The sequence below is a fragment of the Mauremys mutica genome, chromosome 1 (assembly GCF_020497125.1).
Source record: "Mauremys mutica isolate MM-2020 ecotype Southern chromosome 1, ASM2049712v1, whole genome shotgun sequence".
Classification (NCBI taxonomy): Eukaryota; Metazoa; Chordata; order Testudines; family Geoemydidae; genus Mauremys; species Mauremys mutica.
This window is the reverse complement of record NC_059072.1, coordinates 371,510,512-371,534,242: the sequence shown is the minus strand read 5'-3', so window position 1 is coordinate 371,534,242 and position 23,731 is coordinate 371,510,512. Positions and strand designations below refer to the sequence as shown.

The 23,731-nt window shown below is 54.6% G+C and overlaps 1 protein-coding gene across 16 annotated transcripts in view; it reads left to right on the top strand.

The window, feature by feature from the left end:
- Window positions 1-23,731, top strand: part of DNHD1 (dynein heavy chain domain 1) — a 200,898-nt gene that overhangs the window by 95,344 nt on the left and 81,823 nt on the right. For 15 of the 16 annotated variants that reach the window (XM_045025296.1, XM_045025318.1, XM_045025311.1 and 12 more), the window contains 4 exons: window positions 783-981; window positions 6,773-6,864; window positions 21,570-21,786; window positions 22,999-23,124. In XM_045025296.1, coding sequence (XP_044881231.1) covers window positions 783-981; window positions 6,773-6,864; window positions 21,570-21,786; window positions 22,999-23,124 — 634 coding nt within the window. The remainder of the gene's footprint in view (window positions 1-782; window positions 982-6,772; window positions 6,865-21,569; window positions 21,787-22,998; window positions 23,125-23,731) is intronic. The other variant, XM_045025359.1, reaches the window with a different exon arrangement.

Genomic DNA, 23,731 nt, shown 5'->3' with positions numbered 1-23,731 from the left:
CCGCCACCTCGTTACACACACAGCACACAGGGAAAACTAAGACACACAGTGCTCATGCAAAACACTTCATCACATCCCACCAATCCCGACCCGCAGCCCCCGCTGTCCCAGCCCTGGGCTCCCCCTAGCTCTGCCGGTGCCCCTCACTCCTGACCCACATCCCCCTGCTACCCCAACCCTGGGCTCCCTCACAGCTCTGCCGGTGCCCCTCCCTGCTGACCCACAGCCCCCTGCTACTCCAACCCTGGGCTCCCTCACAGCTCTGCCGGTGCCCCTCACTCCCGACCCACAGCCCCCTGCTATCCCAACCCTGGGCTCCCTCACAGCTCTGCTGGTGCCCCTCACTCCTGACCCACATCCCCCTGCTACCCCAACCCTGGGCTCCCTCACAGCTCTGCCGGTGCCCCTCCCTGCTGACCCACAGCCCCCTGCTACTCCAACCCTGGGCTCCCTCACAGCTCTGCCGGTGCCCCTCACTCCCGACCCACAGCCCCCTGCTATCCCAACCCTGGGCTCCCTCACAGCTCTGCTGGTGCCCCTCACTCCTGGCCCAGAGCTATTCCAGCCCACCCCAGCTCTGCCGGTGTCCCCAATCCTGACCTACAATCTCTCTTGTTATCCCAAATTTGGCCTCCTCCCACACATTCACAGCTCTGCTGATTCCCACCTGCAGCCACCCTTGCTATTCCATAGGGCTCTCCTGAGTGTGGATGGGTTTGCCTGAGGGATGCACCCCCCCTCCAGGGCTATCTGAGCACCCGCTGGTCTTTCTGTCCTACCAGTTCAACACCCCCCTGGCCACAGAGAAGATGGCTGAGTGGCAGAGGGAAGCGTCCCACATGGAAGAGTCCCTGCCTGCCGATCACCCCATCCTGCAGGCCTGTGTGCACATGATCACTAGTTTCCAGCAGTTTCTGCCCCTGCTTCAGAAGCTGGCCAGCCCACTCATGAAGAGTAGCTGCTGGAGGGAGTTCTTCACGGGTGAGCCTTGCAGGGAGCGATGGGAAGGGAAATCCATAGCAGTTCTGTGGAGACTTGTATCCTTGGGGCCCTGCATTCTGCTCCGGCACCTTCAGGCCCAGAAAGGCCTTGACAAAGTGGAGGGAGCTCCAGGCAGCCCCAGCAAGGCTGGAGAGGCAGAGCTCTGGGAGAAATGGAAGGAGACATATCTGCCCTACTGGCTCTGAGAGGGGCGAGGGACGATCAGTCTGGGGAGAGCTCCTGGGGTTTATGGTAGAGAAACCTGGACACGAGGGAAGTTGGTTCAGGCATGGCCCAGCAAGTGAAAGGGTCTGTCCTGCAGGAGAAGCATCAGTGCCCAGAGCATGGATTCATGCACCAGAGCTTGGCAGCCAAAGGCGACCCAATGGCAGGTCTGGGGGGCTCAGGGACCTGGGCTGATGTAAAAGACTGTTGGCTCTTTGCCTCAGTTCTGCATGACATGCTGATTAAAAACTGTCACTATACCAAATCAGTGTGGCCCATGAAATGGATTAAAAGCTGGCTACCGGAGAGAGCCCAGAAGGGAATCAGGAATGGGGACGCATTGTCTCATGACAATGAGAAGCATGGTCCGGTGGTCACGGTACCAGCCGGAGACTTGGGGTCAGTTCCCTACTCTGCCATGGATTTTTGTGTGACCTTGGGCAAGTCACTTAGCTTCTCTGGGTCTTGGTCCCATCTGTACAGTGGGGATAGCCCTGCCCTCACTCCCCGCTCCCCCCATGGATTGATGAAAAGTGCTGTGTCAGAGCTAGGGGCATTGATATGTTGGGGGCGGGGTGTGTGTGTGTGATGTTCTGAGTGTGATATAACATCTCATTGGAAGGTGACAGGGCCAGAAAGAGTTAATTACCTCACAGACTGACCTGCCCCATGGGTGAACCTTAAGGACTGGTTAGGAAGATACTAAATGAACAGAGCTTTGAAATGCAGCCTGCATTGGTAGAGGTAGAAGGGGAGATGTTTGCTCAGGGCTTGGGATGTCAGCAAACAAGTCTTGTCTATTGCTATAGCTTTGATTCAAAGATCAAAAGAGGAATATTAACATTTAGGAAGACACTTGCGTGAAATAGTGTTATTGTCTGTGTGTCTCTTTGAAGGTTGTGGTCACCTGTATCTGAACTGTTAATAGGTAAATTACCCTGTGCTAATTGCCAGGATGTTTGGGAGAAGGAGTTAAGCCTATTGTTTTCTCAAGGCAAAAGGCTGCTGGAGATGTATAAAAACCTTGGGACATGATCCTGCTTCATCTCAGATCCGCTTTGGGTTTCAAGAGGGGGAAACCTTAAGCTACAAGGATTGAGATCCCCAGTCACTGACTGGAGCCACCCTGAATATGGACATTGGACTGTAACCTCTGGACTATTTCTACAAGGACTTTTGGCAACTACAAACTCATCTCTGCTACGTATCTGAACCTCAAGAATTGACTATAAGCATGTGTTTTGGGTAAGATCTAAATTATAGGGCTGATACTTTGGGATTGGGAGAACCTTTTCTTTTATATGATGAGATAAGATTCTCAGTAATCATCATCATACCTGACGTGTGTGTCTGGACGGAGGCCTGAGGCTGGGCACTTTAAGGGAGCTGCATTGTTTGGACTTCTGAGTAACCAATGAGGTAACACAGAGGCTGTTTTGGGCTGGCTTGGTAAATCTAAGGTCTGGTCTACACTACGAGTTTATATCGAATTTAGCAGCATTAAATCACATTAACCCTGCACCCGTCCACACAACGAAGCCCTTTATATCGATATAAAGGGCTCTTAATATTGATATCTGTACTCCTCCCCGACGAGGGGAGTAGCGCTGAAATCGGTATTGCCATTTCAGATTAGGGTTAGTGTGGCCGCAATTCGACGGTATTAGCCTCCGGGCGCTATCCCACAGTGCACCATTGTGACCTCTCTGGACAGCAATCTGAACTCGGATGCACTGGCCAGGTAGACAGGAAAAGCCCCGCGAACTTTTGAATTTCATTTCCTGTTTGCCCAGCGTGGACTGCTGATCAGCACAGGTGACCATGCAGTCCCAGAATCAAAAGAGAGATACTGAAGCTGATCTCTGTACGGGGAGATGAATCTGTTCTATCAGAACTCCGTTCCAAAAGACGAAATGACAAAGCATTTGAAAAAATCTCCAAGGCTATGATAGACAGAGGCCACAATAGGGACTCAACATAGTCCTGCATGAAACTTAAGGAGCTGAGACAAGCGTAATGGAAAGCCAAAGAATCAAATGGACGCTTACGAAGAGAGGGAGGGGGGACTGAGGACTCTAGCTATCCCACAGTTCCTGCACTCTCCGAAAACTATTTGCATTCTTGGCTGAGCTCCCAAAGCCTGAAGGGTCAAAAACATTGTCATGGGTGGTTCAGGGTATATGTCGTCGGCCCCCTCCCCGCCCCCCGTGAAAGAAAAGGGAAAAAAATTGTTTCTCGCCTTTTTTCAATGTCACTGTATGTCTACTGGATGCTGCTGGCAGACGCGGTGCTGCAGCGCTACACAGCAGCATTCCCTTCCCTTCCCGATGGCAGACGGTACAATATGACTGGTATCCGTCATCATCATCCCATGAGTGCTCCTGACCGGCCTCAGTGAGGTCGGCCAGGGGCGCCTGGGCAAAAATGGGAATGACTCCCGGTCATTCCCTTCTTTAAGCTTTGTCTCCTGGAGATTCAGTCCTGCCTGGAATATCATAGCAGCTGGAGGCTGCCTCTCCCCCTGCCTTTTATCTCTGCTTGCAGAGGCAATAAAGTCAGTGTTGTTTCTTCATGCATTCTTTATTACTTCATCACACAAGTGGGGGGATAACTGCCATGGTAGCCCAGGAGGGATGTGGGAGGAGGGAAGCAACGGGTGGGGTTGTTGCAGGGGCAACCCCTAGAATGGCATGCAGCTCATCATTTCTGCGGGATGTCTGGGGCTCTGACCCGGAGTGGCCGTTTGCCTCTCTGGTTCTTTAGTAGACTTGCCTGATATTCTAGGCAGGACTGACTCTCCATTAGACAAAACTTAAAGAAGGGAACGACCTGGGGAGTCATTCCCATTTTTGTCCAGACGCCCCTGGCCAACCTCACCGAGGCCGGCCAGGAGCACCCATGACAACAGCAGACGGTACAAAAGGACTGGTAACCGTCATTGTCAACTTGCAAAGCAGCAGACGGTATAGGAGAGCTGGTAACCGTCTCTGCTAACTTGCAAAGGCAAGGGGATGCTGCTGTGTAGTGCTGCAGTACCACGTCTGTCAGCAGCATTCAATAGACATACGGTGACAGTGAAAAAAGGCTGAACGGGCTCCATGGTTGCCGTGCTATGGCATCTGCCAGGGCAATCCAGGGAAAAGGGCGCGAAATGATTGTCTGCCGTTGCTTTCATGGAGGAAGGATTGAGTGACAACATTTACCCAAAATCACCCGCAACACTGTTTTTGCCCCCTCATGCATTGGGATCTCAACCCAGAATTCCAATGGGTGGTGGAGACTGCGGGAACTATGGGATAGCTATGGGATAGTTACCCACAGTGCACCACTCCGGAAATCGACGCTAGTCTTGGTACATGGATGCACACCGCTGAATTAATGTGCTTAGTTTGGCCGCGTGCACTCGACTTTATAAAATCTGTTTCCAAAAACCGGTTTCTGTAAAATCGAATAATCCCATAGTGTAGACATACCCTAAGTATTGGAATATCCACCAGCTTTTGGGGTTTGTCTGCCCCCTAATTGAGTGACCTCAGCTGGGCAGCATCTTTACAGTGGTGGCAGCGTGCTGGGATCCACAGAGCCAGGTCAATGAAGCTTTGGGTCAGAACCCCACGCTATCCAAATTGGAATTTTGGGATTGAGAGCTTGGTTGGTTAAAGAGCAGTTGCAATGGGTGAGCAAAGAGCATATGAGGTCCTTGACAAAAAAGCCCTGGAAGATTGTGGGGATAAGGTTTAGAAAGAAAGCTACAAATCAAGAACTGAGAGATCCGTTAGTGGCCAGTGATCAGGAGGCAGAAGCACAGCCCTTACGTGATGCTACAGAAGCTGCAGAAGCAAGTAGAATGCAAAAGGCAGAAAATAAACTGCAACTGGAGCATGAACAGAATCGAGCAAATCTTCGATTGCTGGAAAAGCAAAAGATAGCTGATATCGAAAAGGAGGCTCATAGAGACCTGCTGGCTGCTGAGGAGAAAGCTCACCAGATGCAACAGGAGATGGACAGACTTCAGCTACGAGTAATGGAAGAGCAGAGAAAGTCACCACCGCCTGGTGCTCCGCTTCCCCACCGCCACGAGAAAAACTGGGAGAGGATGTGTCCCATTTACAACGACACTGAGGATATAGAGGAGTTTCTGGGTACCTTTGAACCCCTCTGCCATCTGTACCAGATCCCCCATGATCAGCGAATGCCCGTCCTGCTGACCAGACTGACTGGAAAAGCCAGGGAGCTATTTAATGAATTAGGGGAACAAGAAGCCTTGGATTATGAGCCATTTAAAGATTCTGTGTTATGTTAAGGCGGTTCAAGGTGACTCCTGATTCTTACAGGGTTAAGTTTAGAAAGTTTAAGATGTCTAATGATTGTATTTTTGATGGGTTTTGTCAAAAAGTGGGTTGTGGGAACAAAGGCTCATGGGAGTTTTGAAAATCTGCTGGATTTAATAACTTTGGAACAGTTCCTAGACATTGTGCCTGACCATGTGAGAGCAGCTGTGTATGATAGGGACCCTGAGTCCTGTTTGCTGTTCACCCTAATGGAGTGACCACAGGTAGCATCATCACAGGGGGTTTCTAGTGGGTCCTGCAGGGAGCAGGTCTCAGCCCAGCACTAGTCCACAACCCCACAATGAGCTGGTAGAAAACATAAAATCATTGCTGGCAAAGTTTGTAGCTGACACAAAAAGTGGTGAGTGGTAAATAGTGCTGGGGACTGGCCAGTTTCCCCAAGCGACCTTGATCTCTGGGTAAGGGGGCTCATTTCCACCGCAGGATTTAATACAGCCAGATACCGGCCATCCCTCAGCTAGGAACAAAGAATGTAGCTCACAGTTAATGGCCAGGGACCATGCCCTGGGAAGCAAGAACTCTGAAAAAGCTTGCAGGGTCCTGGTGGAGCCCACTGGAGCATGAGCTGCCAGGCCATCCTTTAGCTGCGAGGGCACCTGCACCCTGGCGGGCTGAACAGGAATGTCGAGGAGCAGGGAGGTGGCGTTAGTGGGACCAGCACTGGATGTTGTGTCCCATTCTGGTGTCCACACTGCAGAAAGGGTGTTGGCAAATTGGAAAGGGGTCTGAGAAGAGTGACAGCGACTCAAGGTCTGGAAAACCTGCCTTCTGGGGAGAGACTCCAGGAGCTCAGTCTGGCTAGGTGAAGGCATCCTGGTCTACAAGTATCTACATGAGGAGAGGTTTCTGAGGGCTGCCAGCTTTGTAGTCTCCCAGGCAAAGGCAGAGCTAGACAACTTCAGCCTGGAAATCGGGTGTGGAGTGGGCCACGGAGCAGCTCCCCCAGGATGGGGCAGTTTTCCCATCGCTGGGATTTGGAGAGGCTCTTTCTAAAAGCCTGACTCTGGCTCAGCCATTAGATACCCACTGGACACAAGAGTCACTCTCTGTACAGGAGCTAATGGTCCCTTCAGGCCTTGAAATCTATGAAGAAGACTGGGGCTTGGGACCCCCGGCTTTTCCTGTGCCTGCTGGCGCCCAGGACTCCCTGCAGCCTCTGTGAGAGGATCTGGACACTGGGGTGCTGACAGTAACCCCCTTGTGTTCTCTTGCAGCAATGGGAGTGAAGTGCCCTGTCAACCTGCAGTTCACGCTTGGCCAGCTGCTGTCCTACCCGTTACTGGAGCACAGCAACACCATCCTCAAGGTGAGTGAGGCCCATGCTGCCCCGGGGATGGATGGGGGCTCAGCGGTGGCCAAATGGCTATGGAGGGGGAGGATGCTGGCACCCATCACTGCGGGACTGGATCCATGGGCAGTGTGACTCTTGATGTTGGGAGGTCAGGATCAGAGACAGCCTGGGTTCGACATGGGCAGGCTGGGCTCCTGATGGGGCGCCCCAGCCCAGAAGCTGAGTGGCTGGAAACTTGGAGTTGAGGGGATGGGTCAGAGAGCAAGTTTCCCCGGTATAGTCATAAGAGCGGCCGTCCCGGGTCAGAGCAAAGGTCCATCTAGCCCAGTATCTGTCTCCCGACAGTGGCCAATGCCAGGTGCCCCAGAGGGAGTGAACCTAACAGGCAATGATCAAGTGATCTCTCTCCTGCCATCCATCTCCATCCTCTGACGAACAGAGGCCAGGGACAGCATTCCTTACCCATCCTGGCTAATAGCCATTTATGGACTTAGCCACCATGAATTTATCCAGTTCCCTTTTAAACATTGTTATAGTCCTAGCCTTCACCACCTCCTCAGGTAAGGAGTTCCACAAGTTGACTGTGCGCTGCGTGAAGAAGAACTTCCTTTTATTTATTTTAAACCTGCTGCCTATTAATTTCATTTGGTGACCCCTAGTTCTTGTATTATGGGAATAAGTAAATAACTTTTCCTTATTCACTTCCTCCACACCACTCACAATTTTATATACTTCTATCATCTCGCCCCTTAGTCTCCTCTTTTCCAAGCTGAAAAGTCCTAGCCTCTTTAATCTCTCCTCATATGGGACCCTCTCCAAACCCCTAATCATTTTAGTTGCCCTTCTCTGAACCTTTTCTAGTGCCAGTATATCTTTTTGAGGTGAGGAGACCACATCTGTACGCAGTATTCATGATGTGGGGTGTACCATAGATTTATATAAGGGCAATAAGATATTCTCCACCTTATTCTTTATCCCTTTTTTAATGATTCCTAACATCCCGTTTTCTTTTTTGACCGCCGCTGCACACTGCATGGACGTCTTCAGAGAACTATCCACTATGACTCCAAGATCTTTTTCCAGATTAGTTGTAGCTAAATTAGCCTCCATCATATTGTATGTATAGTTGGGGTTATTTTTTCCGATGTGCATTACTTTACATTTCTCCACATTAAATTTCATTTGCCATTTTGTTGCCCAATCACTTAGTTTTGTGAGATCTTTTTGAAGTTTTTCACAGTCTGCTTTGGTCTTAACTATTTTGAGCAGTTTAGTATCATCTGCAAACTTTGCCACCTCAAACTTTGCCTTTATCCTCACACACAACTCTTTCAAATTTGATGACAATATATATCTCCAGATCAGTGACACCGCTATGGGCACCCGCATGGCCCCACAATATGCCAACATTTTTATGGCTGACCTGGAACAACGCTTCCTCAGCTCTCGTCCACTCACGCCCCTTCTCTACCTACGCTACATTGATGACATCTTCATCATCTGGACCCATGGGAAGGAGACTCTGGAAAAATTCCACCATGATTTCGACAGCTTCCACCCCACTATCAACCTCAGCCTGGACCAATCTACACGGGAGGCCCACTTCCTAGACACCACGGTGCAAATAAGTGATGGTCACATTAACACCACCCTATACCGAAAACCTACCGACCGCTATGCCTACCTTCATGCCTCCAGCTTCCATCCCAGGCACACCACACGATCCATTGTCTACAGCCAAGCACTGAGGTACAACCGTATCTGCTCTAACCCCTCAGATAGAGACCAACACCTACAGAATCTCCACCAAGCATTCTCAAAACTAAACTACAATACCCGCACAAGGAAATAAGGAAACAGATCAACAGAGCCAGACGTGTACCCAGAAGCCTCCTACTGCAAGACAAACCCAAGAAAGAAACCAACTGGACTCCACTGGCCATCACATACAGTCCCCAGCTAAAACCCCTCCAACGCATCATCAGGAATCTACAACCCATCCTGGACAATGATCCCACACTTTCACAGGCCTTGGGTGGCAGGCCAGTCCTCGCCCACAGACAACCTGCCAACCTGAAGCATATTCTCACCAGTAACTGCACACTGCACCATAGTAACTCTAACTCAGGAACCAATCCATGCAACAAACCTCGATGCCAACTCTGCCCACATGTCTACACCAGCGACACCATCACAGGACCTAACCAGATCAGCCACACCATCACCGGTTCATTCACCTGCATGTCCACCAATGTAATATACGCCATCATATGCCAGCAATGCCCCTCTGCTATGTACATCGGCCAAACTGGACAGTCCCTACGGAAAAGGATAAATGGACACAAATCAGATATTAGGAATGGCAATATACAAAAACCTGTAGGAGAACACTTCAACCTCCCAGGCCACACCATAGCAGATCTTAAGGTGGCCATCCTGCAGCAAAAAAACTTCAGGACCAGACTTCAAAGAGAAACTGCTGAGCTTCAGTTCATCTGCAAATTTGACACCATCAGCTCAGGATTAAACAAAGACTGTGAATGGCTTGCCAACTACAAAACCAGTTTCTCCTCCCTTGGTTTTCACATCTCAGCTGCTAGAAGAGGGCCTCATCCTCCCTGATTGAACTAACCTTGTTATCTCTAGCCTGCTTCTTGCTTGCATATATATACCTGTCCCTGGAAATTTCCACTACTTGCATCCGACGAAGTGGGTATTCATCCACGAAAGCTCATGCTCCAAAACGTCTGTTAGTCTATAAGGTGCCACAGGACTCTTTGCTGCTTTTACAGATCCAGACTAACACGGCTACCCCTCTGATATTTGCCACCTCACTGTTTACCCCTTTCTCCAGATCATTTATGAATAAGCTGAATAGGACTGGTCCTAGGACTGACCCTTGGGGAACACCACTAGTTACCCCTCTCCATTCTGAGAATTTACCATTTATTCCTACCCTTTGTTCCCTGTTTTTAACCAGTTCTCAGTCCTGACCTGGGGCAGGACCTCCTGTTACCCTGGTGTGCACAGCTGACTGAGAGGCTGTGAACTTGCAGGGAGTCCTGTTTTCGGGCAGGGGGTGAGTCTGAAAGGGAATGAAGGCAGCTGTAAAAATTAGAACATAAACATAAGAACATAAGAAAGGCCGTACCGGGTCAGACCAAAGGTCCATCTAGCCCAGTATCTGTCTACCGACAGTGGCCAATGCCAGGTGCCCCTGAGGGAGTGAACCTAAAAGGCAACGATCAAGTGATCTCTCTCCTGCCATCCATCTCCATCCTCTGACGAACAGAGGCTAGGGACACCATTCTTACCCATCCTGGCTAATAGCCATTTATGGACTTAGCCACCATGAATTTATCCAGTCCCCTTTTAAACATTGTTATAGTCCTAGCCTTCACAACCTCCTCAGGTAAGGAGTTCCACAAGTTGACTGTGCGCTGCGTGAAGAAGAACTTCCTTTTATTTGTTTTAAACCTGCTGCCTATTAATTTCATTTGGTGACCCCTAGTTCTTGTATTATGGGAATAAGTAAATAACTTTTCCTTATCCACTTTCTCAACATCACTCATGATTTTATATACCTCTATCATGTCCCCCCTTAGTCTTCTCTTTTCCAAACTGAAGAGTCCTAGCCTCTTTAATCTTTCCTCATATGGGACCCTCTCTAAACCCCTAATCATTTTAGTTGCTCTTTTCATTATATATAAAACATTATATATAAAAACAAATGGAAGAAAGGGGAAGTTGCTAGTAGTGAATATAAATCTGAAGCTAGGAATTGTAGAAAATCAATAAGGAAAGCCAAGGGGAATAAGGAGAAATCTATGGCCAGCAGATGAATTTTAAAGTATATTAGGAACAAAAAAAATCCTAACAATGATATTTGTCCATTACTAGATGGAAATGATAGAATTATCAATAATAATAGGCAGACATGTTAAATAAATGTTCTGTATTTGAAAAAAACAAATGGAAGAAAGGGGAAGTTGCTAGTAGTGAATATAAATCTGAAGCTAGGAATTGTAGAAAATCAATAAGGAAAGCCAAGGGGAATAAGGAGAAATCTATGGCCAGCAGATGAATTTTAAAGTATATTAGGAACAAAAAAAATCCTAACAATCCTAACAATGATATTTGTCCATTACTAGATGGAAATGATAGAATTATCAATAATAATAGGCAGACATGTTAAATAAATGTTCTGTATTTGAAAAAAACCCAGTCATCATGTCCTATCATGATAGTAACACTCTTTTCATTTCGCTAGTATCTCAGGAGGATTTTAAGCTAACTGCAGTGACTCCATAGTGTCAGTACCAACCTCAGGGCGAGTGTTAGGAACCAGGGAACAAACAACGTATCAAGTATGAACTCCACAGGCACTATAACAGCCTTGACACGGAGTCACAGACGGGCCCCTTGGGTCTGGCCACCCTGGTCCCCTTGTGATAGATGGTCCCTTACACCAAAGGTCACAGCAATATTCAGGTTGCTCCTAGTCCCAAAGAACCAGTCACTTACCTCAGGTCAGTTGTACTTTAGATCGCTCACCAAAGACAATGCCTGTAGCCGATCCTATAATAAACTAGCTCGGGGTGGCCAACCTGAGCCTGAGAAGGCGCCAACATTGCCAAAGAGCCACAGTAATTCATCAGCAGCCCCCCGTCAGCTCCCCCCAGCCCCCAGTGTCTCCCACCTGCCAGCAGCACCTAAACCTCCACCCCTGCACCTCCCGCCCACTGCAATCAACTGTTTTGTGATGTGCAAGGGGCTCGGGGGGGAGGGGGAGGAGGAGGAGCAAGGGCGGGGTAGACTGAGGGGAAGGGGCAGGGGCCTTGGGAGAAGGAGTGGAGTGGGGCTGGGGCCTGGGGCAGAACCAGGGGTTGAGCAGGGAGCACCCCCCGGCACACTGGAAAGTTGGCGCCTGTAGCTCCAGCTTCGGAGTCGGTGCCTAGACAAGGAACTGCATATTAATCTTTGAAGAGCCGCATGTGGCTCCGGAGCCAGAGGTTGGCCACCCCTGCCCTAGCTAAAGATAATATTAAAGAGGAAAAGGAACAAGAGAGTTATTTACAAGGTTAAAGCAGGTAAACATACATATGCAAATGAGTGACAATCTTAAATTTCAACGAATAATAGAAGCTTCTATAAGCAAGTTCTATATGTCCTTTAGGGCAGGCTGAGCACTTTGGCTTATGCTAAGTAATCATGGCTCCTCAGAGTCAAGCAGCAAGTCTCCCCTTCATGCGGGAGGGAGGAGAGCAAATCAACAAACTCTTTTGTCTTCTTTGATGTTCCCCAGTAGTTCCTCTGGTGTCCATGAGCCTTCCTTCTGGTGGAGGCCAGTACACCTTCTGGTGGAGCCCAGTACACCTTCTGGGGCAGGCCAGCACACCTTCTGGTGGAGGCCAGTACACCTTCTGGTGGAGGCCAGCACACCTTCTGGTGGAGGCCAGTACACCTTCTGGGGCAGGCCAGCACACCTTCTGGGGCAGGCCAGCACACCTTCTGGTGGAGGCCAGTACACCTTCTGGGGCAGGACAGCATGTGACGGTGCTGCCTGTGGGAGCCAGCTGAGGTCACTCAATCAGGGTGTGTCACGGAGTGTGGGGAAGCCAGGCCCTGCACCCCCGGTCTCCCTGCCGATTCACCGGGACTCTCAGCCAGCCAGTAAAGCAGAAGGTTTATTTAGACGACAGGAACACAGTCCAACACAGGTCTTGCAGGCACAGATAACCGGATTCCCCCGGTTAGCCCCATCTTGGGGGGCCTCACAGCCCCCCCCTCCCCGAGGATCAGAGTTCGGTCTCCCTGCCTCCCCTCTCTTCTTCAGCCAACTTCAGTCTGTCAGTCCCCTCCGGCCCCTCCTCTCTCCCCAGCCTCCTTTCTTTGTGTCTGCCCTGGCCAGAGGTGTCACCTCCCCTCCCCCAGGCCCAGTTCAGCTCACAGTTTGAATTCCTGCATCTCACCTAAACCTCTGGCTCTCCCCTCCCCCACACAGACAGTCTGTGCTTCCTACTCCATTACACCTCTCCCCCCTCCGAGACTGAACTGAGCGGGGTCACTCCAGCCAGTGACCCGGGGAAGTTCGAACCCACCTACAACCTTATGCCGCCCGCGCCCTTTCCCCACCCCAATACCCCTGGGGTGTACGCTGGGCCGGGGTCTTCCCCCCATGTTCCAGTCTGGGGGGCTGCGATTCGGGTTCTCTCGGTTCAGAGCCCCCCTTCTGACCCTGGCCCCCCTCTGGACAGGCTCCTCGGGGCGAGGGACCCGGGCCTTACAGCCATCTTCCCCCTGTCCCGGGCCTTCCTCCCCCTCTGGCAGACGTCACAGGAGCGGCAGTGCTGCCGGACATGGGCAAAGACCCCAGGCCAGTAATAGTTCTGCAGCAGCCTCTGCTGGGTACGCCAGGCTCCCTGGTGCCCTGAGGGGGGAATGTCATGGGCCCGGCACAGCAGCTGGTGGCGATACTCCTGGGGTACCACCAGTGCCTCCTGATCCCCCCTGACTCCATCTTCCCTGGGGAAGCCCATTCTCGGTACAGGAGCCCCTTCTCCCACAGGAACCTTTTCCGGCCACCTCGTCCCATGGTCTGTCCCCCCCCCCCCGAGGCTGGCCAGGTCCCCTATCCTCCGCAGGGAGGGGTCTTCCCGCACCGCGGCCCGGTACTCAGCCGCTGGGGCAGGGGCGGGAATCTGCTCTCTCTCACCGGCTGGGTCTGGGGCCACAGCCTCTCTGAGCCCTGTCCCTGGGCGTTTCCTCCCCACCAGGTCAGGGTCCGGTGCCCCGGGAAGAGTGCCTTCCCCGGTGTCAGGGTGCAGAGCCCTGCGTCGACTCTGACTACGGTCTACGGCCAGGGCACCCCGTGTGTTCCTGGGCCAGTCCTCGAGATCCCCCCCCATTAACACCTCCGTGGGCAAATGCGGGTGCACCCCCACGTCCTTGAGGCCCTCTTTGTCCCCCCACTTTAGGTGTACCCTCGCCACAGGTACCCTGAATGGGGTCCCGATCACACCCCTCAGGTTCAGGTAGGTGTTGGGCACCATCCGATCTAGACCCACCACCTCGGGCCGGGCCAGTGTCACCTCTGCGCCCGTATCCCAGTACCCAGTGGCCTCCTTCCCGTCTACCTCCAGGGGAACGAGGCACTCGCTCCGGAGGGGCAGCCCCGTGCCCACCCTGTAAACCCAAAACTCAGGGTTGGGAGCATCCAGCCCCTCGGAGGGGACAGCCCGGGGCCCCCCTCCCTCCTTCGCAGGGGGTACGCGGCCAGCCCCCCTTCCCTGCGAGCACTGCCCCTCATCCTGCTGGGTCTCTACCAAGTTGACCCGGTGTGGGGCTGGTCTGCTCAGTTTGTCCCGGAGCTTGGGGCACTGGGCCCGTATGTGGCCCGGTTGGCCACATTGATAGCAGCCCATGTCTCGTGGGTCCCCTCGAGTGGGACGGCTGGACCTGACGCCAGATGTTTCCCTTTGGTGGGGGTCCTCCCTCTGCCCCGTCTGGGAGGTTCCCTGGTGAGTCTCCCTTTGCGTCGAGGCCGACCGGCTACTTCGAGACGCCTCCCTATTATCCCCTGCCCGACTGTCCATGTATTGGTCGGCCAGCTGGCCTGCATGCTGCGGGTTCTCCGGCTTTTGGTCCATCAACCACAGCTTCAGGTCGGATGGGCACTGCTCATACAGGTGCTCCAGTATGAATAGGTCAAGCAGGTCCTCTCTGGTTTGGGCCCCAGCCATCCACTTGCGGGCATATCCCTGCGCCCGGTTGACCAGTTGTAGGTAGGTGACCTCCCGGGTCTTACGTTGACCCCGGAACCTCTTCCGGTACATCTCCGGGGTCAGCCCAAACTCGCGGAGCAGGGCCTCTTTGAACAGGTTGTAGTCTCTCGCCTCCGCCCCTCTCATTCGGCTGTACACCTCCACAGCGGTGGGGTCCAGTAAGGGGGTGAGGAACTGGATCCTGTTGGCAGGGTCAACCTGGCGCAGCTCGCAGGCATTCTCAAAGGCCGTCAGGAAGGTGTTTATGTCCTCCCCCTCCTTACGCTGGGCCAGGAAGTTCTTATCGAAGCTCTTTGTAGGCTTGGCCCCCCCCTCACTCGCCGCAGCCGGGGCCTTACTGTTGTTCAGCTGGGCCATGGCCAGCTCATGTCTGCGCTGCTGCTCCCTGTCCTCGTATTCGCGTTGCTTCTCCTTCTCCCTTTCCTCGAATTCACGCTGCTTCTGCCGGTCCTCCATCTCCATCAGTTTGATCTCTCTCTCCAAGTCCAGCCGCCTGAGTTCCACGGAGGCCGAGCGTCGCCGGGATGATTCCCGGCTGGCCGGGGGGGTCACGGTGCCCTCCGTAGCTGGGCTCCTCCTCCCCCTCCCCTTACGCCTAGGGGTGGGAGGTCTCGGGGGGCCCTCAGCGGCCGGCTGACCATTCCCAGTGGGGACAGACACTGGTGCCTGCGCTGCATCCGCCGGGCTGCTTCCCTCAGAGACCGGGTCCGGTTCATTGACGCGGTCTCTCTCCTCCAGCCGGGCAATCAGCTGGGCCTTGGTGAGCTTCCCATAGTGCAGCCCCCTCTGCTTGCACAGCTCCACCAGCTCACACTTGCGCTGCGTGGCATACATCTTCCTGCTGGCCGCTCGCAGGCCGGGGTGCTCGCCGCTCCCCACAGGTTCCAGGGGGACCCCTAGTGTGCCAGTCCTTCAGGTCACCACCTCTCTGCCAGGGTCGAGCAGCAGCCTCCTCCGCTCCTGGGATCGCTCGCTGTGATCCCCCGGGGAACCCTGTTACTGCAAAGTCCTTCTCTCTGGTCACACTCTCCCAGGGGTGAATCGCCCCTTCGTTTTACTGCTCCCCAGTCACTTACTGCAGGAAGCGCCGTCCGCGGGGTGCAGTCGATCCCACCTCTGCCACCAGTTGTCACGGAGTGTGGGGAAGCCAGGCCCTGCACCCCCGGTCTCCCTGCCGATTCACCAGGACTCTCAGCCAGCCAGTAAAGCAGAAGGTTTATTTAGACGACAGGAACACAGTCCAACACAGGTCTTGCAGGCACAGATAACCGGATTCCCCCGGTTAGCCCCATCTTGGGGGGCCTCACAGCCCCCCCCTCCCCGAGGATCAGAGTTCGGTCTCCCTGCCTCCCCTCTCTTCTTCAGCCAACTTCAGTCTGTCAGTCCCCTCCGGCCCCTCCTCTCTCCCCAGCCTCCTTCCTTTGTGTCTGCCCTGGCCAGAGGTGTCACCTCCCCTCCCCCAGGCCCAGTTCAGCTCACAGTTTGAATTCCTGCATCTCACCTAAACCTCTGGCTCTCCCCTCCCCCACACAGACAGTCTGTGCTTCCTACTCCATTACAGGGTGAACTGAAACAAAACGGGTCAGACAAACCCCAAACGCTGGTGGTTATTCCAATACTTAGATTTACCAACCAGCACAAAACAGCTTCTATAGTACCTCACTGGTTACTTAAAAGTCCAAACAATGCAGTTCCCTTAAAGTACCCAGCCTCAAGCCTCCGTCCAGACACACCTGTCAGATATATGATGATGATTCCTGAAAATCTGATCTCATCATATAAAAGAAAAGGATCCTCCAATCCCAAAGGATCAGCCACTTACCCAGGTTCAATTATAACTTAGATCTTACTCAAAATACACGCTATTGTTAATTCTTATTAACTAAGCTAAAATTTATTTAAAAAAGAAAAGAGAGAGAGTGTTGGTTAAAATATCAATATACATACAGACTTGAATTCAGTTCTTGAGGTTCAGATGCATAGCAGAGGTGAGCTTGTAGTTGCCAAAAGTCCTTTTAGAAATAGTCCATAGGTTATAGTTCAATGTCCATATTCAGGGTGGCTCCAGTCAGTGACTGGGGATCTCAATCCTTGTGGCTTAAGATTTCCCCCTCTTGAAACCCAAAGCAGATCTGAGATGAAGAAGGATCGTGTCCCAGGCTTCTTATACATTTCCAGCAGCCTTTCAGCCTGAGAAAACAATAGGCTTAACTCTTTCTCCCAAACATTCTGGCAATTAGCACAGGGTAATTTATCCATTAAACAGTTCAGATACAGGTTAGCACAACCTTCAGAGAGACACATAGACAATAACACTATTTTCTTCTTCGAGTGATTGCTCCTATGCATTCCAGTTAGGTGTGCACGCCGTGCGTGCACGGCTCTTCGGAAGATTTTTACCCTAGCAACACCGGCGGGCCGGCTGGGCGCCCCCTGGAGTGGCGCCGCTATAGCGCTGGATATATACCCCAGCCGGCCCGTCCGCTCCTCAGTTCCTTCTTCCCGCCCGTGACGGCCGTTGGAACAGTGGAGTGCTCCTTTGTCCTACACATCCCTAGCTCACCTCGGTTCTAGTTTTGTAGTTAGTGTATATAGTAGTTAAAATAGTTAGTTAAGTAAGTTATTAGGTAGATTAAGGGGAATTAGGGGGGCTTAGCCCCTCTTTTCCCGTCCGGTGCGGGCGTATGCCCAAAACACCGGGGTTTAAGCCCTGTGCGGCTTGCCAGCGGCACATGCCGATTGGAGACCCTCACGACTCCTGCCTGCGTTGTCTTGGTGAGGCCCATCGACCAGATAAGTGCCCCATTTGCAGATCGTTCAAGCCTAGAACGAAAAAGGAGCGGGACATTAGATTGAGGCAGCTCCTAATGGAATCGGCGCTTACCCCTGCGGTGCCGACACCATCAGCTCCGCCGTCGTCCTCGGCACGGAGCGCTCCAGCGGTCCCCGACCGGTCCGGTACCGAGACTCTTAAGAAGCAACCGGCACCGAAGCCCCGGCACCGTTCCCTCTCACCATCGGGGAAACGGAAGCCGCAGCCAAAGTCTGGGAAGACTGCTGCATCGAGACCGCTTGTCCAGCAGCCAGTGTCGGCCCCCTCGGTACCGACCTTGACAGCGCACGGACCGTGCGCGGTACCGTCAACTCCGGCGCCGACAGGGCCGTTGAGTCCGGTACCTCCGTGCTCCCCGATGCAAACCGTGGTCGAGCTGCCTCTCCCGTCCACGCCCGAGACGTTCTCGACGGCGAGGGAGCTCATAGAGCTAACAGAGGCACCGAGCCTCCGGCCCCCGGCACCGCCGGTGCGGGCTGTGCAGTCAGTGGGCAAGCTGGCCATGATACGGCCTCCTTCCCCTGACAGACGGGATAGAAGGCGATCCAGGTCCCGCTCCCGATCCCGGAGACAGTCACCTTCACGCCGATCCAGGTCCCGGCACCGGTCACCATCCCGGTACCGCTCTCCGTCTCGGCGCCGGTCGCAGTCCCGGTACCGCTCCTCATCGCGGTACCGGTCGCACTCCCGGAGGCGATCCCGGTCCCGGTCTCCGGACCGTCGGCACCGAAGAAGGTCCGGATCCCAGCACTGCTCCCGTCACCGTTCTCGGAGCCGCTCCTGTCGACGACGATCAAGATCGCGGTCGACCTCACGGTACTCACGTGGTCGACGGTCCCGCTCTCGCTCCCGGTCCCGCGACGATCGGCACCGGTCCCCGGCACCGTCCACGGACAGACTAGCGGCATCGACGGCGCAGTCCCTGAGCGCCTCTGCCCCCCCGTGGCCTTCCCGCCAACCGTCGGTCGCCTCGCACGAGGGCAGCGGTGGAGATCACCGGGCAGACCCCCAAGGACAGGACCACAGTCCACAGCAATGGGGCTTCTGGACCCCCTGGGCCTTTCACGAGGCTCAAGGCGCCCCCTCCCTCCAGCGACCCAGGCCCTCCGACCACAGGGTGCCAGAAGCCACTGTCAGCAGGCCCCCTCCATCACCTCCGGTTGAGGTTCCGCCGCCACCTGTACCGGCGGAACATCCCGTAGAGGCGGAGGCTTCGCACCCCATGGACGAACCACAGCTACAAGCCATGGGTCAGGGCCATTCCTCATCTTCCTCGCCGGATGAGGCGGTGGTGGGGTCCTCATCATCGGATCCCCCACCGATTGACTTGCGTGCCCATCAGGACCTCCTCCGTCGGGTGGCACAAGCCATCAACCTCCCGGTCGCAGAGGTCACTGAGGACGAGGATCCGGTTACTAATGTGATTGGAGCTGAGGCCCCGATGCGAGTGGCCCTGCCCTTCATTCGCACTATTCAGAAAAATGCCACTACAATCTGGCAATCACCTGCGTCCATCCCTCCCACGGCTCGAGGCGTAGAGCGAAAGTACTCCGTGCCCCCGACCGGGTACGAGTACCTGTATACGCACCCGGCCCCAGACTCCCTCGTTGTGCAGTCGGTGAATGACCGGGAGAGAAATGGGCAGCCCGCGCCAGCGCCGAAGTCCAAGGACGCGCGCAGGATGGACCTGTTGCGCCGGAAGGTCTATTCGGCTGGCGGCCTCCAACTACGGATATCCAATCAGTTGGCTCTCCTTAGCCGCTATGCCTACGACAACTTCGTGGCCCTCTCTAAGTTTACGGAGTTCATTCCCACATCCTCCAGGCAGGAATTCTCTGCCCTGCTAGAAGAGGGCAAGAAAGCCTCCAGGTCCTCCATCCAGGCCTCACTGGACTCTGCAGATTCCGGAGCCAGGACTTTGGCATCAGGAGTGACCATGAGGAGGATCTCCTGGCTGCAATCGTCTACGAGCTCTCTCCGACCAGTCCCCCTTGTCTGCAAACTCTCTCCCAGGGGTCTCCCTTGTCTGCGAGCTCTCTCCGAGGGGTCCCCCTTGTCTGCGAGCTCTCTCCGAGCGGTCTCCCTTGTCTGCGAGCTCTCTCCGAGGGGTCCCCCTTGTCTGCGAGCTCTCTCCGAGCGGTCTCCCTTGTCTGCGAGCTCTCTCCCAGGGGTCTCCCTTGTCTGCGAGCTCTCTCCGAGCGGTCTCCCTTGTCTGCGAGCTCTCTCCGAGCGGTCTCTCTTGTCTGCGAGCTCTCTCCGAGGGGTCTCCCTTGTCTGCGAGCTCTCTCTGAGCGGTCTCCCTTGTCTGCGAGCTCTCTCCGAGGGGTCTCCCTTGTCTGCGAGCTCTCTCCGACCGGTCTCCCTTGTCTGCGAACTCTCTCCGACCGGTCTCCCTTGTCTGCGAACTCTCTCTGACCGGTCTCCCTTGTCTGCGAGCTCTCTCCGAGCGGTCACCTTTGTCTGCGAACTCTCTCCAAGCGATCTCCCTTGTCTGCGAGCTCTCTCATAGCGGTCTCCCTTGTCTGCGAGCTCTCTTCGAGGGGTCTCTCTTGTCTGCGAGCTGTCTCCGAGCGGTCTCCCTTGTCTGCGAGCTCTCTCCGAGGGGTCTCCCTTGTCTGCGAGCTCTCTCCGAGGGGTCTCCCTTGTCTGCGAGCTCTCTCTGACCGGTCTCCCTTGTCTGTGAACTCTCTCCGAGCGGTCTCCCTTGTCTGCGAGCTCTCTCGTAGCGGTCTTCCTTGTCTGCGAGCTCTCTCCGTGCGATCTCCCTTGTCTGCGAGCTCTCCCCGAGCGGTCTCCCTTGTCTGCGAGCTCTCTCCGAGGAGTCTCCCTTGTCTGCGAGCTCTCTCCGAGGGGTCTCCCTTGTCTGCGAGCTCTCTCCGAGGGGTCTCCCTTGTCTGCGAGCTCTCTCCGAGGGGTCTCCCTTGTCTGCGAGCTCTCTCCGACCGGTCTCCCTTGTCTGCAAGCTCTCTCCGAGCGGTCTCCCTTGTCTGCGAACTCTCTCCGAGGGGTCTCCCTTGTCTGCGAGCTCTCTCCGACCGGTCCCCCTTGTCTGCGAACTCTCTCCGAGCGGTCCCCCTTGTCTGTGAACTCTCTCCGAGGGGTCTCCCTTGTCTGTGAACTCTCTCCGAGGGGTCTCCCTTGTCTGTGAACTCTCTCCGAGGGGTCTCCCTTGTCTGCGAGCTCTCTCCAAGGGATCTCCCTTGTCTGTGAACTCTCTCCGAGCGGTCTCCCTTGTCTGCGAGCTCTCTCCGAGCGGTCTCCCTTGTCTACTGTTCCTGAGATAGTGGATTCTTTCCTTGATTGGCCATCAGCGTGTTTGTCTCCTCCATTGTTGTACCTGAAAGGCTGGTTGCGGGTGTTCCCAACCTCACATCATGTTTCAGTAACACACACACAGCAAAGCTTCCTAACTTTCCATACAGTGACAGCACATATAATCCAACAGGACATTCATATTCAACCCATCAAGACTTTTAAAATGATACCTCACAAGGCGTCCTTTTTACCAAGCATACTTGAATTATATGACAGGGGTGAATATAGGGGGCATCCAGGGAGCTGCTTTGAGGTGCAGAGTCCCACAGGGAGCATGGAGGAATGTTCGGGGGGAGGGAGGGCGAGCGGCGATCCCTGGCAGCTCAGGCCAGCTCTGCACGGCGAGGCTCAGGGAGGAACACCACCTCCACCCCGACTCACAGCAGCAGGTGACCCAGAATGCGGGTCAGTGTCAACATCTGCTGCAGGTGCGCCAATTTCTGCTCCTGGCTTCAGAGCCGCCCTGCCCAGCACTGGCTCTGCCCCCAGAGACGATCGCACGTGCCTCCCGCACCCTGAAAAGCTGAGGGGGCAGGGGTCGGTATTGTGTCCATTTCTGTCTGGGGTATGAGGGCGCAACCAAAAAGTGTAAATCAAGGGGGGCTCAGCTGAAAAGCTTTGAAAATGGCTGGACTAGCTGGAAAGGCTCCAACCCGTGGCGGCACTGCCCTGTGCAGCGGGGCTGCCTGTCTCTCACGGAGCTGCTGCCAGCCTGAATGCGCACAGCTGGGGCTGCAGCTCACGCCTGCTCCTGCTGCTCCCTCTCAGCCTGTGTTTGGTGCCCTCAGATCTGGTCAAGTGAGCGAGGCCGTTGCCGCTCCCTGGACGTTCTGCGCCGGCTGCAGAAGGCCTGGGCTGAGAGGCAGTTCCGCTTGGTCAACTTCATCCTGAGTGTGCCCTACCAGGCCCCACTGCCCGACCATGCCCGCCGGCCGCCCAGCAGGCGCTACCGCCCACCCAAGCAGGAGTACGTCTCCAAGGACAGCGGCACCTTTGTGCTGGCTGGTGAGTGCTGCAGGAGCGGGGGGCCCAGAGTCACTGATGTCATGGCTTGATTGGCCAGTGGGGTGTATCAGAGATTCATGGGTTTGGGCTATGCCCCAGCCTGTAACCAGTCCCTTGGGAGCAACCCCAAAGAGCCTCATGGGGCAGGCCTGCAGCCTCCAAGACTCTGAGACTTGGCCTTGGGCACCAGCAAACCTGCCTCTCCCCATGGGTCCCTGCAGTGAGGTGCCTGTGGGAGGCTGGTACAGGCCCCATCAGGGCGCCAAGCTCTCAGGGAGCATTTGCAGTGACACCAGGCAGCCTTTGCAAACAAGGTCACCTGGCTACAGACTCCAAAAGTCCTTGGCTAGCTCAGAGAGGCAAAGGTGAAGCCACATCCACCCTGGCCCCGCCAGTGCAAAACACCAGCCAAGTCCTGACCCAGTCCCAGGGGAGAGCAGCCAGCTTCTTCAGAAACCCCTGCTGGCCATCTCCAGTCCTTCGGCTCCAGGCAGGGCGTGTGGAGTTCACAATCCCACCTGCCAGAGCTCCCCACTGCTGAGTGTCGGGCGTTCCATTGTTGGGACTTCCTAATGTCTCTCTGGGCCTGTGTTAATCGGGGTCCTTAACGACCCTGTTTATTCCATCCAGGCAGCACGGGTGGCCCCCAGGGGTAGCAATGCAAAGTACGGAGGAAACTGAAGCACGTGTAGGAATAATGAAAATATTACCCAAAATTCCCACTTTGTCACAGGCTGCACAGGGGCGGGGGGAAGGTGGGTCTGAGCAGAGCTGGGACCAGAGCCAGCACTCTCCTTCCCAGGGAGACATGGGGTGGCTGTTGTCCTCTCACTACCCGCTCCTTTCACCTCTGAGACTGACCAGACCATGGCTCCAAGTCCCCTTGGGACATGGACTTCGCTCTGTCCTCCAGGGAGTGTAGGACTTGCACTGCTGTGGCCCTGGCTGGTTCCCATCCTCACTGGAAGTTTCAGACTCCAGGCTTGGGGGAAACTCACTCGTCCCACCCACTGTTCCAGAGTCCAGGGCTGGGACGGCAGTGCCCCAGGAGTGTCCAAAACTCAGAGCGTCTCCATCACCAAGGTACAGGGCGTATGCTGGGCCAATGCCCCCATGCATACACCTATGTGCGAGGCCTCAGCCCTGGCTCCAGCACCTCTTTGGGCCCCTCGGGGTTACCAGAGTCTTCACCTCTTCTCTCCCTGAATCCAGACACAGCAGAACTCAAGGCCCTGACAGAGAAAAGCCTGCTAACCTTGAAGAACATCATCCTCTCACCTCACGCCATGGAGCTCCGGGAGGAGGCAGAGAGCTGGACCAGTATCTTGCGTGGATTTGGTGCGGGTCTGGGGGTGTGAAGGGGAAATGCTTGGCTAGAAGCTGGGAGTAGGCGACAGGGGATGGGTCACTTGATGAGTCCCTGTTCTGTTCATTCCCTCGGGGGCACTTGGCACTGGTTGGGCAGTGGGGGTGACAGGCTGATTTCCACCTGGGTGTTCCCCTTTCTTACAGCTGTTTTGCCTGGTCGTGGCCTCTCCTTTCATGGTGTGCCTGCACTGCAATCTGAGCCTGGGCTCTGTGGGAACTGGCATTTGAGGGCCTGGGACTGAGCGTCCACGCTGAATCCTGACCCTAGGGTTAGAATTTCTGGACCTGAGGCTCGTACCCATGCTCACATGTCCACACTGCATGACGCAGAGACAAGTCCAACCAGCTTCTCGCAGGCTTCCTCGTGCCCTCCCCAGCTGTAGCCTCTGTAGCCTTGTTTGAGGGGACTGTCCATCCCACGGCACTTGATAGGAAGTTCTTGCAGCCCACCAACACATCCAGCCAAGCTGTCTTGTGCGTCTGCACTAGGAATGCTGGAACCTGTGTAGAAGCATGTGATGGTGGTGCGGGGGTTGGTGCCAGAATAGTGGCTACCCTGCTCCTCCTCTTCCCCCCG